This window comes from Papio anubis, chromosome 13 (genome assembly GCF_008728515.1).
Source record: "Papio anubis isolate 15944 chromosome 13, Panubis1.0, whole genome shotgun sequence".
NCBI classification, from domain to species: domain Eukaryota; kingdom Metazoa; phylum Chordata; class Mammalia; order Primates; family Cercopithecidae; genus Papio; species Papio anubis.
In genome coordinates, this window is record NC_044988.1 from 28,487,541 (window position 1) to 28,502,532 (window position 14,992).

Here is a 14,992-nt window from a genome sequence, read left to right on the forward strand (position 1 = left end):
TGGTGAAATATACTGAACATAAAATTTACCATGTTAGCCATTTTTAAGTGTACAGTGCTGTGGCACTAATATATTCATATCACCATCATCCATTTCCAGATGCATTCGTTTTTAAATAATTGATCCCATCACCCTAAAATGATGAAAGCTAGAGATAATATGTATGGGTAACCTTGGTATTTTTGCAAACAGCAGGATTCTCTATGTTTTCCAGAGGAAAGTTAAGTTAAAGTTGTCATAAAAGAGAATAGATAAGACTAGACTCAGATTTGAGGCCCAATTGTGGGCCTAGCTCATGCTTTTAAATTAGGGGGAGCAAAAACCTAGCACCAGCTGCTGCTTCACGGAAGCCTTCTTTCTCTAAACCCTTGGTGGACATTACTCTGTAATTACTGCACTCTTTCCCACTGAACCTCAAAATCTTTCTCCATATGGTCTTCCAGGTATTTATCATAACTAATTAGAATTGGTCCATAGATGAAACCTATTTACCATCTTCACATAAAAATTGCGAGGCATCAGGAAGTAATTGCGATGAAACAGGAAGTAAACATCATTTGGACTGCCTTTGGCCTGCCAAAGGCCCAATATTCACATCTGTACATGTAAACATGCACATAGTAGAAAAGCCCTTCAATATGGGGTTGTCACAAAGAAATAGCATGGAAATCATCACAAATAAAAATGTTCTTACCTGGGTAGAAACACACTTTCCACCACATAAAAGTCTTGCATAAGAACATCTCGTTCTGGCTTGGAAGTGAGATTGCCCACTGTGTATCCTATTCCCAGCTGAATAGCACCTTTAATAGCAGATGATGCAGTCTGCAAAGAAAACAAGGGTCTCAACATTAGTCTTAAGAGTCAGGGCCTTGTTCAATGGTACAGGCAACAAAACGTGAGTGAGGTTCGATTCTCTTTCTTGCTCCAAAACAATGACAAGGCTGAGGTTTGGCAAGATGATAAGTTGCTTCTTTTGATGCAGAATCGATTCCAAATATTAAAGCTCTTTCTTTTCATACATTTTTTGTGATAATGTTTCTTATAAATGTTTAAAGGTCAAATTATAATCCAATTGCTCATCTTCCTTTCACTAAGAACTCAGAAACTTGAAGGAACACTTTCAATAAATAGTATTATAATTTCTACCCAAAGACAAATGGTACATCCACATTTTAAAAAATAAGAACTTCTATAACATATTTATAAATTAGTAAGAGTATTTTATCTTCATAAGAAATGAGAGAGTAAAAAACAATTTGAATCTTTGGAGTACACAAATAATTTGGAAATTGCTTACTAGTCTCACCATAGATCCGTAATAATTTCTTACACTGATCTGTGCTAAAACATACAGCATGGAGACATCAATATTTCCCACTTACTACTTTTCTGGTATCATCCAATAATTAAGCTGATGTAATGTTAACTTTGAGAATAACTACCGTAAATATGTATATATGTGTGTGTGTGTGTGCGTGTGCGTGTGCGCGTGCGTGTGTGTATGAGTATACACATTTATAGTTTTAACCAACATAATAGGAGAAATAACAGAATAACTCCATTTAGGACAATCAGAATGTATTTTTTTATGGTGAAGTGTGTCATACTTTTTATGCCTTGCACTGCCTAATGTGGTGCTACATACATGGTAGGAATTAAACACTTAAATCAGTGGTTCTTCACCAGGGACATCTGACGATATCTGAAGACATTTTCCAGTAATCACAACTGGCGGTGGTGGCATTATGTCTAGTGGGTAGAGGCCAGGGATGCTGCATAGGCCAGTTCCCACCACAAAGAATCATCCAGACCAAAATGTCAATAATGCCGAGGTTAAGAAACACTGACTTGAATGGATGTAATAAAGATCATTGACTTTATAGAAAAGATACTTTCTTACTGATTTAATGTTTTTACCCAGCAAATCTAAGATCCATCCCCACCTCCCCACATGCTTTGTATCTTTTTATTTCTTCAAGCTTTTAACACCAGAGAACACCTGTCTATTCTGGAAAAAATTTCTTCTCTTGATTTCTATGATAGAATATGGTCCTGGAGCCACTTCTATATATATAGAATACACACACACACACACACACACATTTTTAAATTTTTTTTTTTTAAATTTTTTTTTTTTTTGAGACAGGGTCTTGCTCTGTTGCCCAGGCTGGAGTGCAGTGGTGCGATCTCAGCTCACTGCAATCTCTGCCTCCCGGGTTCAAGCAATTCTCATGCCTCAGCAGCCTGACTAGCTGGGACTACAGGCATGCACCACCACGTCTGGCTAATATTTGTATTTTTAGTAGAGATGGGATTTCGCCATGTTGGCCAGGTTGGTCTCAAACTCCTGGCCTCATATGATCTGCCCACCTCAGCCTCCCAAAGTGCTGTGATTACAGGTGTGAGCCACCATGCCCGGCCTACTTCCAGCTTTTCTGATAGTCTCTCCTGTCACTTCTTCACTGACCTCTCATATTGTATTTGCTATAATTGCAGTGTCCCCAGAATTTGGTCCTTGATCGTCAGGTCTCCTTAATTACCCTGGTAATCAATTCATTCCTAATGGCTTAAATACGGTTTCTATTCAGATGGCTCGCAGATTCTTTTCAATCAATTGGGATGCTGTTCTGTCAACACAAATGCAGTGTATACAGAGCCCAATTAATATCTTACAACCTCTCCACACCACTTCTAGATTGACTTCATTTCCCAAGGCACTGTCATCTTCAGTTATCCAAACCTGACCTCCAAACAGACTACATCTAGAACAGGGCTAGGTCTCCAGTCCATTTATTGACTACTTTCCCATAGGGGCATCATTTCATCACTTTGCTTATTCCACAATAAAGGTTATGTCACCTTTAGTGTGAGGACAACTATCTACATCCTTGACACTTAAGGAGGTAGAAAAATGTCTTCGTGTTTTTCTTTTTTCACGTGCCCTTTTATTTAAGATCCTAGGACAGCAAGATGGCAAAAGACTAAGACTTAAGCCCACAGTGCATTCAGTGTTTCTTTAAAAAAAAAGAAAAAAAAAACCCCTGCTATTTTAATGCTCCCTCTCTGAGCTCTGCAGTGTCACCAATTGGCGTCAGTGACCTTTTGTACCAGCAGCTCTGACTTTTAAAGGCTGAAATGGATTTTCTTTATTTTAACCTTGCATAAAAATTCAAAAGACATCTCTTCTCCCATGCGTCACTCAGACTGGTAAGGCACAAGAGGTGACATGAGCACTTCCCAGAGGGCCCAATACGCCACATTGTTCTAAGCCAGATCTGCCCAAGTGCTCTGTACCCTCCGTACCGTACCCCCCCACCACACCCCTGACCCTGCTTTCCAGAACTACCTGTATCTGCTTAACCCACAAAACCACCACGATAACATCATTTGAACACTTCTTGGGCTGGAACAGCCTGCCAGAGTATCCAATTCTTTGTTGTCTCCACCCTGGCAATAGAAGGTAGTCAGAGCTGTGACTAGTCTACACATAGTGATATCAAACTTCAGGAGCATGAGAATCACTGGGTACACTTGCTAAAACAGATGACGGTCATGTCCCCAGAATTTCTGATTCCAAAGGTCTCGAGTGAGGACCAAATATATGGTCTTGTTCTAAGAAAAAATCTTTCTCCTCTGGTGTGAGGTTAAGTTTTGAGTCCCTGAGGAGTAAGATTTTGAAAAGAACCCTGCTGTTATATATTTAGTTAAATCAAAAACAGACTGGTAATAATATTACTTTCCATTCACAGCATTTAAAATTCAGGTGCTCTGATGGGAGAAATAATAAAAGTAGTTATTAATCTTTTCAGACCAACTAATTTATGCCAGGCACTTGATATATGAATAACAACAATTATGATCATAATCTGTCATAATCATAGCACATACTAATGTAGTGTTTACTACTAAATGGCAGGCACTGTTCTAACTGCTTTTTGGTTATATTAACCCTTTTATCCTCACGACTCTATGATGTAGGCACTCTTACTGTTTCTATTGCCTCAGGAAGGTTTAGCAACTTACACGAGGTCACACAGCTACTGACAAGGTGAAGCTGGGACTCACCTCTAGGAAGGCTGGCTTCAGAGTCCCAAGTTATACTCCACTGCCTCTAAATCAGAATCTCCTCACTCATTTGACCCTCTCCAGAAACATGAAGCATAGTAACAACTGTTCCCATTTTACAGGGATGGATTTAGGCTCAGCAAGGTTAAGTGACTTGCCCAAGTCCCTTTGCTAGGGTGTGGTGGAGTCTGACTGCCAAACCCAGGCTGCCTCCACATCCATGTTTGCAAAATGAGCCTAGAATCAAAGTTGGAAGTTCTCTTTTAAGTTTAAATGTTTGACTTCAACAAAGCAAAAGCTCTGAGAGAGCCATTCCTTTTGGTGAAAAAAGGGTAAAAATGTTATTTGCTTCCAATCATACCCACCCACGGGTAAGCCAAAGAAAAACTTGTAAACCTCTTGGTAAAGCTGTACAAACACCATCGTTAATGTCACCACTGGTAACACGGGGACTATTAACAATAGGCGTTATTTTGCTGACATACTAGGAATGACACCTCAAAGTTTCCTCCTCCCCAGGTCTGTGTAAAAATTAAGTGCTTTAATATTGATACATTTGGGTATCGCTAAAAAGCATCTTATATATGGAATCTAAAAATGTTGAACTCGAAGTAGAATGCCAGTTACCAGGGGCTGGTTGGGGGCTGGGGGCTTGGGGAGATATTGGACCAAGGATAAAATTTCAGTTAGATAGGGGGAATAAGTCCAAGAGATCTACTGTACAATGTGGTGACTACAGTTAATAACATGGTCGTATTTTAAAAATCACTAAGAAAGTAGATTTTAAGTGTTCTCATCACAAAAAATAACTGTGAGGAAATGCACATTGCCTCAATTAACTAACTCCACTGAGTCATCTCACAATGTATACATATTTCCAAATGTCATGTTGTACACAATAAAGATATATAATTTTTACTTGTCAATTAAAAAAATAAAATAAAATAAGCATCTTATTTACTTTGTGGAAATGTCTGAGGCACATCCTAATATTAAGCAAGATGTACTTTGAAACTGTGAAAAAACCCTTTGAAACACTACCTGGAGTGTCTCTGATGAGATTAGTAAATCATGATGATGACAAAGGACCTTCTGTGTGAAGTGCTGGTGATTGCACTAATAGAACCAATAGTCCTTTCCCTGATAACTCTAAGCCGCTAGAGCTCCCTTCCTTCCTCCAGGATGCCTCCAGGAAAGCTTCTCCGCTTTCCTCTGCATGGCTTGGTATGTGCTCTAAAAGTGCTAGGACAGGACTACTGCCCCTTTGAGTGCCAAGGGGAACCTTTGACTCCTTTAAAACATATAGGTATAGGTTTCAGAACACAGCAAACAGAGTCTATTTTTAATTCAGGTTTTTGCAAGGGCTAAGTGGAGGCAATATGTTGCCTGGATACTAGAAAAACCTCTAAAAGCATATGATACTTGGAGAAAGGGAGAACCATATAATATCACAAAGGCAAACCACAAACATTTAGTTTCACAGCTCCTCTGTATTAACCCAAACGTGTTCAGATATGATGGTAATACTAAGAGGAAAATGAATATCAGCTTGCATTTGGGTAATATGTTATGGTTTTCAAAGCCCTGTCTTTTAATGATCACATTTGATTGTCACAACTGTTACATAGGTAGGGTTTCTAATGCCATAGTATAGATAAGGAAACCGTGGCTCTGGGAGATGAACTTGGCCTAAATCCCTTGGCTAGTGTGTGCATACTCTGGTCTTCTAGAAGGCTCCCAATGCAGCATTCTACAATTTTGCTTTACTTACCTGAGTTTTTTCTGCTAGAGATGGATCTGATAAAAGCTGAGAAGCAGTGAACAATGAGATAATAATGATGAAAGTTACAATAAGACCAAATGCCCAAGCAAACCCACTCTTAGAAAAGCAATGATCTGACAAGATTTTAATGTCCTTACAGGAAACTGCTTTCTACAGTACACATCTATAAAATTAGGTAACTTAATATGCCATCTGGTATCACTGGCTTTAAAAGGAAATACTAAAACATTTCATGTCAACAGCATTTTTCCACCTAAGGTGAACTGATGAACTAATTTTGGGATTATGGCCAATATAGATGTTTGCAGAGTGATTGTTTTCAAAAGTACAAATCTGATCATGTCAGTGCCTTGCATGAAGCCCTCTCATGGGTTCTCAGCACTCTCCCTGGAGGATTAAGTCCAAACCCCTTAGCTTAACACTGGAAGCCTATCTTAGAATATTACTCCCTGTCTGCTTCCCACTAACTCCCACACGTGATATATATTTTAAAAACCAAATATCCTTTGAGCAAGCTGACCTTAGGAACCCCTAAAAATTACATGTGAAAAATTTTCCCTTGTGTGCATTTTTACCAGGGATGAGGTCCAAGGCTGTCTCTGTTTCTGAGATCTATTTTTCCAAAACCATAGACCTACAGAGTCTAATTCTAAATCAGAGATATTTACTGACAAGGTGCCTTGGACCAGGCCATAAAGAAATGGTTCAGTATCACCTGTTAACAGCAAGAGAGGGCCAAGTGCAGTGGCTCACGCCTGTAATCCCAGCACTTTGGAAGGCTGAGGAGGGTGGATCACTTGAGGTCAGGAGTTCGAGACCAGCCTGGGCAACATGGTGAAACTCTGTCTCTACTAAAAATACAAAAATTAGCCCGGCATGGTGGCGCATACCTGTAATCCCAGCTACTCAGGACGCTGAGGCAGGAGAATCACTTGAACCCAGGAGGCAGAAGTTGCAGTGAGCCAAGGTGGCGCCACTGCACTCCAGCCTGAGCGAAACAGCAAGACTCAGTCTTAACAAAAACAACAACAACAAAATAGCAAGAGAGTAATTCTTGTATGAGTGTATGGGAAGCGAGATGCTGACCAGCCTCCCCATTTATTTATCCACCGCTCTGGCTCTACAACGTATGCTGGAGCGCAGTGGTATGATCACAGCTCACTGTAACCTCAAACTCCTGGGCTCAAGCCATCCTCCCACTTCAGCCTTCCAAGTAGCTGTGACTTCAGGTGTATGCTACCATGTCTGGCTAATCTTTTCAATTTTTTGTTGGGATAGGGTCTCACTTTGTGGCTCAGGCTGATCTCAAACTCCTGACCTCAAAAGATTCTCCTGCCTCAGTCTGCCAAAGTGCTGAGATTACAGGAATGAGCCGCCACACCTGGTCCATGTTCCTTCACTTCTACAGCTCAAAGCCAGCTCCAGGTTCTCCCTCCTCTCCCTGAACCTATACTCAAGAAACAAGGCATAGTCCACTTATTTGTCCCACTGAGAGAATTAAGGAGAAAGAAAGAGAGATTGCGTGAAACTGATTGTAGGACTATTGAAATGACACAGTTTGTGGGTAGGCAAACCTCCTCCTCTCTGAGAGGAAGTGGGACCACCTCTTGCTTCTGGGTTCTTCAAATCATTTCTCAAGTTCTTTCCTGTATTAGTTTTCTATTCCTTCTATAATAAATTACTACAAGCTCAGTGGCTTAAAACAATGCAAACTTATTATCTTATGGTTCTGGAGGTCAGAAGTCCTAAAACAAAGGTTTTAGGACTTTGTTTTAGGACTTCTGACCTAAACAAGGCTGCATTCCTTCAGAGGCTCTAGCGGGGAGTCAGTTCCTAGAGTCTACCCGCATTCCTTGACTTGTGGCCTCTTCCTCCATCTTCAAAGCCAGCAGAATTGTTAAATCTTTATCTCCCTCTGACCTCTGCTTCTCTCATCACATCTCCTTCTGTGACTCTGATCTTACTTCGCTTTTGTAAGGACCCATCTGGATAATCTAGGATAATCTCCCTATCTCAAAATCTTTAACTTAATCACACTTGCCAAGTGTGTGAAGTTATTGGCAATGTCTTCTTAATAGGTTCCAGGGATTAGGACATGGACCTCTTTAGGGTCCCATTATTCTGTGGATCATACTCCACTACTTCGGGATTAACCCTGGCATTTTTTCCAGTGTTGCCCCCGGCAGAGAGAAGAGGTTCCCTCAGAACCCCATTCAGTCAGAGGCTGTTCATTCTGCTAGCAAAGATCTGAGTACTTGGTATGAGCCAGGCATTATTTTAGGCATTGTGGGAAGCATAAACCAAAAAAGAGACATGGCTCTTGCTCTCATGGGAGTTTCTAGTCTAGTGGGGGAAAGAGACATTAAACAGACAAAGATACACACGCATAAAGACAAACGAAGTCAGTGACAGAAAGAACAGGGTGAAATAATTGAGGTCAGAAGGGCGGAGACCCACTTAAGAATGATGGAGTCTCAGAGGTCTCTCTGAGGAATGATCTGTAGGCTGAGACCTGAAAAGTGAGAATGGGCCAGTCAATAAGTCATGTCAACAAAGACTGGCTGTGTGCGTTTGTACAAACTGGGGACACAGAGGTGACCTGAACAGAGTCTTGCCCTTAGGGAACTGACATTTTGGACTATTATGTGTGGTAGGGAAAGACAGAAAGCACATTAGGAGATTAGGGGAGTTGATTTTCAGGGATAGAGAAGCAGTAAGGTTCAGGGACCTGAAAGCAAATCATATGGGTTAATTAGTGGGGGTAACAGGGAAAGTGCCAGAACTGGAGGCTGGAAAGACTGGACAGACCTAGATCTGGGCCTCATAGGCCATCGTAACAGTTTGATGTGTTTCAATGAGGGGACAGCATTCTTATTTGAAAAGGTTCACTCTGGCTGCTACTGAGAGTAGCAGGAACTGATTCCTCACTAGAGCCTCTGAGGGAACGCAGGCTTGTCAACACCTTGATTTTAGGACTTCCGATCTCCAAAACTGTAAGATAATGTTTGCATTGTTTTAAGCCACTGAGCTTGTAGTAATTTGTTATAGAAGCAATAGAAAACTAATATACGAAAGAACTTGAGAAATGATTTGAAGAACCCAGAAGCAAGAGATGGTCCCACTTCCTCTCAGAGAGGAGGAGGTTTGCCTACCCACAAACTGTGTCATTTCCACAGTCCTACAACCAGTTTCACTGAGGGATTATAGGCAGGAAAGTGATTGGGGGCAGTTGTAGTGGTTCATATAGAGATACTGATGGTTTAGAGAAGGGTGATAAATGAGGATAGGCAGAGGAGGTGGATTTGAAATATATTGGAGGGAGGGAAAGAGAACTTGCTACGAGCTAGAAAAGAGGGAGAGAAAAGTACCAGCAATGCCTCTTGGCATTTTCCTTCAGCAGTTGAGAGGACTGAAGTCACTTTACCAAGTTGAGGAAGCTGAAGAAGGCACATATTTTGGAGCAGAGACTCAGAGTTCCATTTAAGATGCTACTGAGACATCCAACTGGAGATGCTAACATACAAGTCTGGAGCTTGGGTTAGGGGTTAGAGAGAATATTTCATTTTGAGAGTTGTTAGCATATAAATGATATTGAAAACCAAGGGGTTGAATGAGAAAACCAAGAAAGAGAGGGGAGCATCTGAGGAGAGTCCTAAACCACATCAACATTTAGAAAATAGATGGAAGAAGAAAAACCTTTGGAGGAGACTTAGGAGTGACTAATGCAGTAGAACAAAATCAGGGAAATATGGCTTCATTGAAATCAAGAAAGGAGAGTTTGAAGAAAGGAGTGACAACCGTCTCCACAAGCAGCTCGTTCATCTGATAATAATATAAATATTACAATTTGATGGAATATCTAAAGCTATGAGTCAAATTATCTATATTTTTCTCATTCATATTGTTAATTCATATACAAATCTAAATCTGGATCTAGAATATTTGACAAAATTATTTGATGGACTCATCAAATTATGCTATCACTTAAATCATATTTTAAAAGTGATCCTTAACTTAGAAAAATGAAATATTATGTTAAGTTTAAAAAGCAGGATACAATACAGATCATAAAATTTAAACAAGAAAAACCAAGTGCATGTGTACACATCCACAGAGGAAAATAAGACATGAAGGAAATATACCAAAATGTACAATTATTTCTGGATAGTGGGATACTAGGTGATATTAGGTGATTTTCAAGTTTTGTACTTCCCAAGCTTTCTAAATTTTATGTTTTATATATAGGAAAGGAAATGTCCTCCAATGAAGGCATTGTTACTATGTTTTAAAATACATTTTGAGGGATGACAAAGGCATGTTTAGGCATTGCTCATCTTTCTAGCTTTTTCTTTTAGGTCAAGGCCTTAATGCAACAAACCTATGTAACGGTGGTGCTTTTATAAAATGTAGTCATAACAAGTTTATTTTTGTCTCCCACTGTTCCTCTAAATGTATTCTGGGGTTAGATTTTTTTCTTCTGCCCCAGCATGAAATGTACGGCAAGTCTATGACCCTTCTGGTGGCTTCTGGAATAAAAGGTCCTGTCCAGGTATGGTGGCTTGCACCTGTAATTCCAGGTTTTGAGAGGCCAGGGCAGGAGGATCACCTGGACCTAGGAGTATGAGACCAGCCTGGGCCGCATAGTGAGACCTTTTCTCAACAAAAAATGAAAAAACTGGTCAGGCATGGTGGTGGCACCTGTAGTCTCAGTTACTCAGGAGGCTGAGGCAGGAGGACTGCTTGAGCATAGGAGGTAAAGATTGTAGTGAGCTGTGATTGTGCCACCGCATTTCAACTTGGATGACAGAATGAAACCCTGACTCAAAAAAAAAAAGTCTTCTGTTTATTCCCAGTCATAGATCTGTATAAAGGGTCTCATCTAGACATTTGATACGTATAGTCCTGTTTAATAGTAATAATAATAAAAACTTATATATGCTTTTGGTAGCCATCTCTCTCTTCCCCCAGCTTGCCTGGCACAAGCCGGCCTCCAGCAGTGGGAGGGGCTTGGAAGCCTCTCTTCTCTTTTCTGACTGGTTGCCGGAGGGAGGGGAAAAGAGGTAGGAAAGGTCTTTTTTGAAGAGTACAGTTGTTAAATGTATCAGGCACTCAAAAGGCTGTCCAGGTATGCATCTTTTTTTCTTGTGAGGTGCTCTCATGGGGTCTGCAGTGCTCCCCTCCAAATGGCTATTGCATTCCTCTGCCTGGTAGTTTCCTGTTGTTTCTCCAGGTCCTGACATAGACAGCACTGGGGTGACTCCACATTAGCTCTCTCTAGAGCTCAGTGCCCTCCACTGGTCACATATCATTTGCCTGGAACACCCAACCTCCCCAAGAAGACTTTTTTGCTTTTGCCATCATCAGAGCAGCTGACCAAAACTTCTCTTCTGAAAACTTTGACTTTTCAGAAAAATACTATAGTCGATTGCATCCCCCAGGCTCCACGGAGCACATAGTACACTCTTCAGTGGTCTCACAGAAGCTCCCTTCCCTAGGCTTGAGATCGTGGGCAGACCCTCTCCCAAGCCTCTTCCATTTGTGGGTTACTCAAGACATATCAACAACTCTGTCCAAATTTCCTCTTCCATATCTCACAGTGGGCCAGCCAGGCCCTTTCATAGAGTGGGGTGATCATTTGACTGGTCTTAGACCACCTCCTTCCCCAAGTTCTACATGGCAGGCTGGCACCTGACCTTGGAATGTGATTAATATGCTTCCATCCCTTCGGCTTGTATTGTGTGGGACTGATTCACAGGTCCTGCTGATCACACGGGGTTTGGGCCAGCTGCATCAATGGATTACTCACTGTGTTCCATTCCACCTGCCACGTGACTGCCAGACTCATCATTCCAAGGCTCTCTTTCTCTTTTTCCTTTTAAAACCATCTCCCAGCATAGAAGCCTCCACTAATTTTTGACCATCTGTAGAAATGAATCCAAATTCTTTGCTTGGCCTTCAAAACTTTCTACAATTGAGTTCCTGTTAATGCTAAATGCTGTAATAAATCAATTCTCAAATGCCAAGTCCTATAAAAAAAAAAAACACTTAAAATTCAATGTCTTGATTCAAAAGAAGTTTATTTTTTGACAGGGCATAGTCCACAGTGAGTGTCTCTGAATGATGATCCACTTGCCTTTGTCATATGATTCAGAGAGCCTGGCTCCTGCATCCTGTGGCTCTAGTGGCCCCTAGGATCGTAAAATCCCCCCAGTCCAGCTGGCTGATAGGAGAGGTGAGAGAAGGAAAATTCACTTCTTCCTACCTATCAGGAAGTGACAGTGCAGGATATCTACCCCAGGCCTGTCCCTCAACCCTCCTTCACCCTGCTCTGTACCCTGGGTTACCATCAGTAAGGCTACATCAAAGGGCTCCCTTACCCTCTGCTTTCTAGTTGGGTTTGGCCAATGGGACACCATGGCAGAAGACTGCAGGGAGGTTTGAGAGTGAGGTCAAGGTGTTTACTTCCATCCCTTCCTCCTTAAGGGTTTGACTCGGTCTGGTTGTATCCTTCTGAAGGTTATAGCTCTTCTCTGTGGATCTTTCCAGATGATTCCTACTCTGGGATCTAGAAATAGTACTGTTCTCTTACCTCTTCATGGCTTGGGGGATGGTGGGGAGAGGTGGGTAACAAGGTACATTTTGCCTCAGGACACTGAACTCCTTATGGTTTCCCTGCATTTCTCCCACATCTTTGCAAACAGAGTCTCTCTTTTTCTTTTTTTTTTTTTTAATTTTACTTTAAGTTCTAGGATACATGTACAGAACATGCAGGTTTGTTACACAGGTATACATGTGCCATGGTGGTTTGCTACACCTATCAACCTGTCATCTAGGTTTTAAGCCCTGCATGCATTTGGTATTTGTCCTAATGCTCTCCTTCCCTTTGCCCCTCACCCGCTGACAGGCCCGGTGTGTGATGTTCCCCTCCCTGTGTCCATGTGTTCTCATAAACAGAGTCTTTCTTAAATTCCCTTCAAATTATCTGATTTAAGTGTGCCATCCTTTTACTGCCCAGGTCCTCCATACAATGACTCATTCATAGTACACCAGCAAGGATGAGCCACATGTCCTGGCTCAGATGCAAGGAGGGTTGGCTCTGCGGCTGCTTTCCAGACCCAGCTGTGCTTTGGAAGAGGGGGCACAAACTCTGGTGGACCAGTTACTGTTTCGGCCACAAGCCAGAGATCCTCTTGCCTCTACACAAATCCACCACTTTAGCCAAACTGTCCCACTTAAACTTGCCTTGCGATTTCTGGTCTCTGCATCCACTGATCTCTGGGCTTTCCATGCTGTCCTTTTCCATTTTCTTTTCAGTATCCTACCCACTCTTCCAGGTCCAGCTTTACCAATCGTCCCTCCAAACAGCCCCTGTTCATTACAGCAGCTAAAAATGGTTACTCCCTTCTTCCAGTATGAATCATTTAATACGTGACTTTTGGGGTATTCCGTTATTTCCATGATTGGCAACTACATTTCTGATATAATTTCTGCAGCATCTGCATTTTCAAAAATAAGAACACTGGAGTTCCACTAAATGATGGCCTTCCCTAGGCTTGCACGAACACTCCATGTGGTGAAATTGCCTTATAACAAGGTTATTCTAACACACTAGGCACTAAACAACCTTGGAAGGAGACCAACACAGATCCACTTTATATTTAATTTTCCCTTTTTATCAAGCAGCCTTTTAACAAGATCCCAGTGTATCTGTCTGTTTGATAGAAGATTTGCTTCTCAACATTTAATAGGAAAGGCAGAATAAAGAAAAAGTGTTTCATGGTTTCTTTGAAAAGATCTCTACCTTAATTTGATTGGCAGTGAAGCATGTTCCCTCACTGGAAAGGAAGAGCATGTTAAGTAAACACTCTTCATTAACAGAAAAATACTGTACTCTTAAAGTATTCATAATACAGCAGCATCAAATTATGCATACTTAATTGCCCTAAAAAGAGACATGCCATCAACTGCAGATGAAATTCTTGATTTAGGATAGAGCTGTTATATTTGCTGTATATATTTGCTGTTACATTAGTCTTCCAGAAATATTACCCTTTAAACTGAGATGTTCATTATAAATGTAACACAGTATAATATCCTTAATGCTATTCTTACACACTAGGGAAGAATATTTCATTTGTCTGTGTACTCAAATAAAAATTATTATTTATTTGATATAAGTATCGATTTAGATTCAATAGATTAAAATAAGACAGGATTGACTTTTCATCCTAGAATCAACCAAAATAAAATTTCACACAAACTTAGGATGTTCGATTTCCTGGTAGAGGACTTGCTATTGGAAAGGTGAAATATTAGTTCAGCTAAGCACTGTTTTGGGGGAAATAACACAATGCTTACAGCGGATGTTACTGGTTGTCTCCAGCATGTATTCTCTCTTCTTACTTAGCAGTTGTTCTTCGTGAGGCTTGACTTTGCCCTCAGGGACATCTGGCTGTGTCTGGAGACAATTTTGGTTGTCACACCTGGGCAGTGCTCCTGGCATTGATTGGACAGAGGCCAGGGATGTGCTAAACATCCTACAATGCACAGAACAGCCCCCTCAACAAACAATTATCTAGCTCAAATGTCAATCGTGCTGAGGTTCAGAAACCTTGTGATATAGTAACCGAGATTTCAACTGGGTATTTTGCCTGGTTCTCTTTTAGGTAGGTATCATCACATTACTATTTTCTGGCTATTGAGATGGGACAGGAAATGATGTGTCCAACTTCCAGGTCACACCCTCACCAGGAAGGGGTCTGCTATGTACAGATGTGATGGACAGAGATGAAGCAGGCTTCTCCAATCACTTCTGTTAGCTATACGTTGAGAATGGTAGAAAAACAAGATGGAAACCTAGGCCCCTAAATACCCTGCAGAAGCAAGTAAATGACCTCTGCACTTCATGCGTGTGAGAAATAAACTTCAACTTAGTTTAAGCCACGGTCATTCTGGTTCTTGTTTTTACTTATATTCCAAGTGCATATACCCTATGGATCTATAACCAAATGCTCTTTACCTGAAAAACAATATAAGCTCAAAAATATATCAGACTGAAAGATAAATATCCATAAAGATACCATTGCTCAATTTAGAAAAGTAAATTGTAGCCCATGCTCATTGAGAAAAAGTTAAAAAAAA

The 14,992-nt window shown here is 40.9% G+C and overlaps 1 protein-coding gene across 3 annotated transcripts in view; it reads right to left on the reverse strand.

Annotated features, from left to right (window-relative positions):
- PIP5K1B (phosphatidylinositol-4-phosphate 5-kinase type 1 beta) overlaps nucleotides 1–14,992 on the reverse strand; it is a 309,699-nt gene that overhangs the window by 148,424 nt on the left and 146,283 nt on the right. For all 3 annotated transcript variants that reach the window (XM_003911777.4, XM_009188894.4, XM_009188896.4), the window contains one exon: nucleotides 695–825. In XM_003911777.4, coding sequence (XP_003911826.1) covers nucleotides 695–825 — 131 coding nt within the window. The remainder of the gene's footprint in view (nucleotides 1–694; nucleotides 826–14,992) is intronic.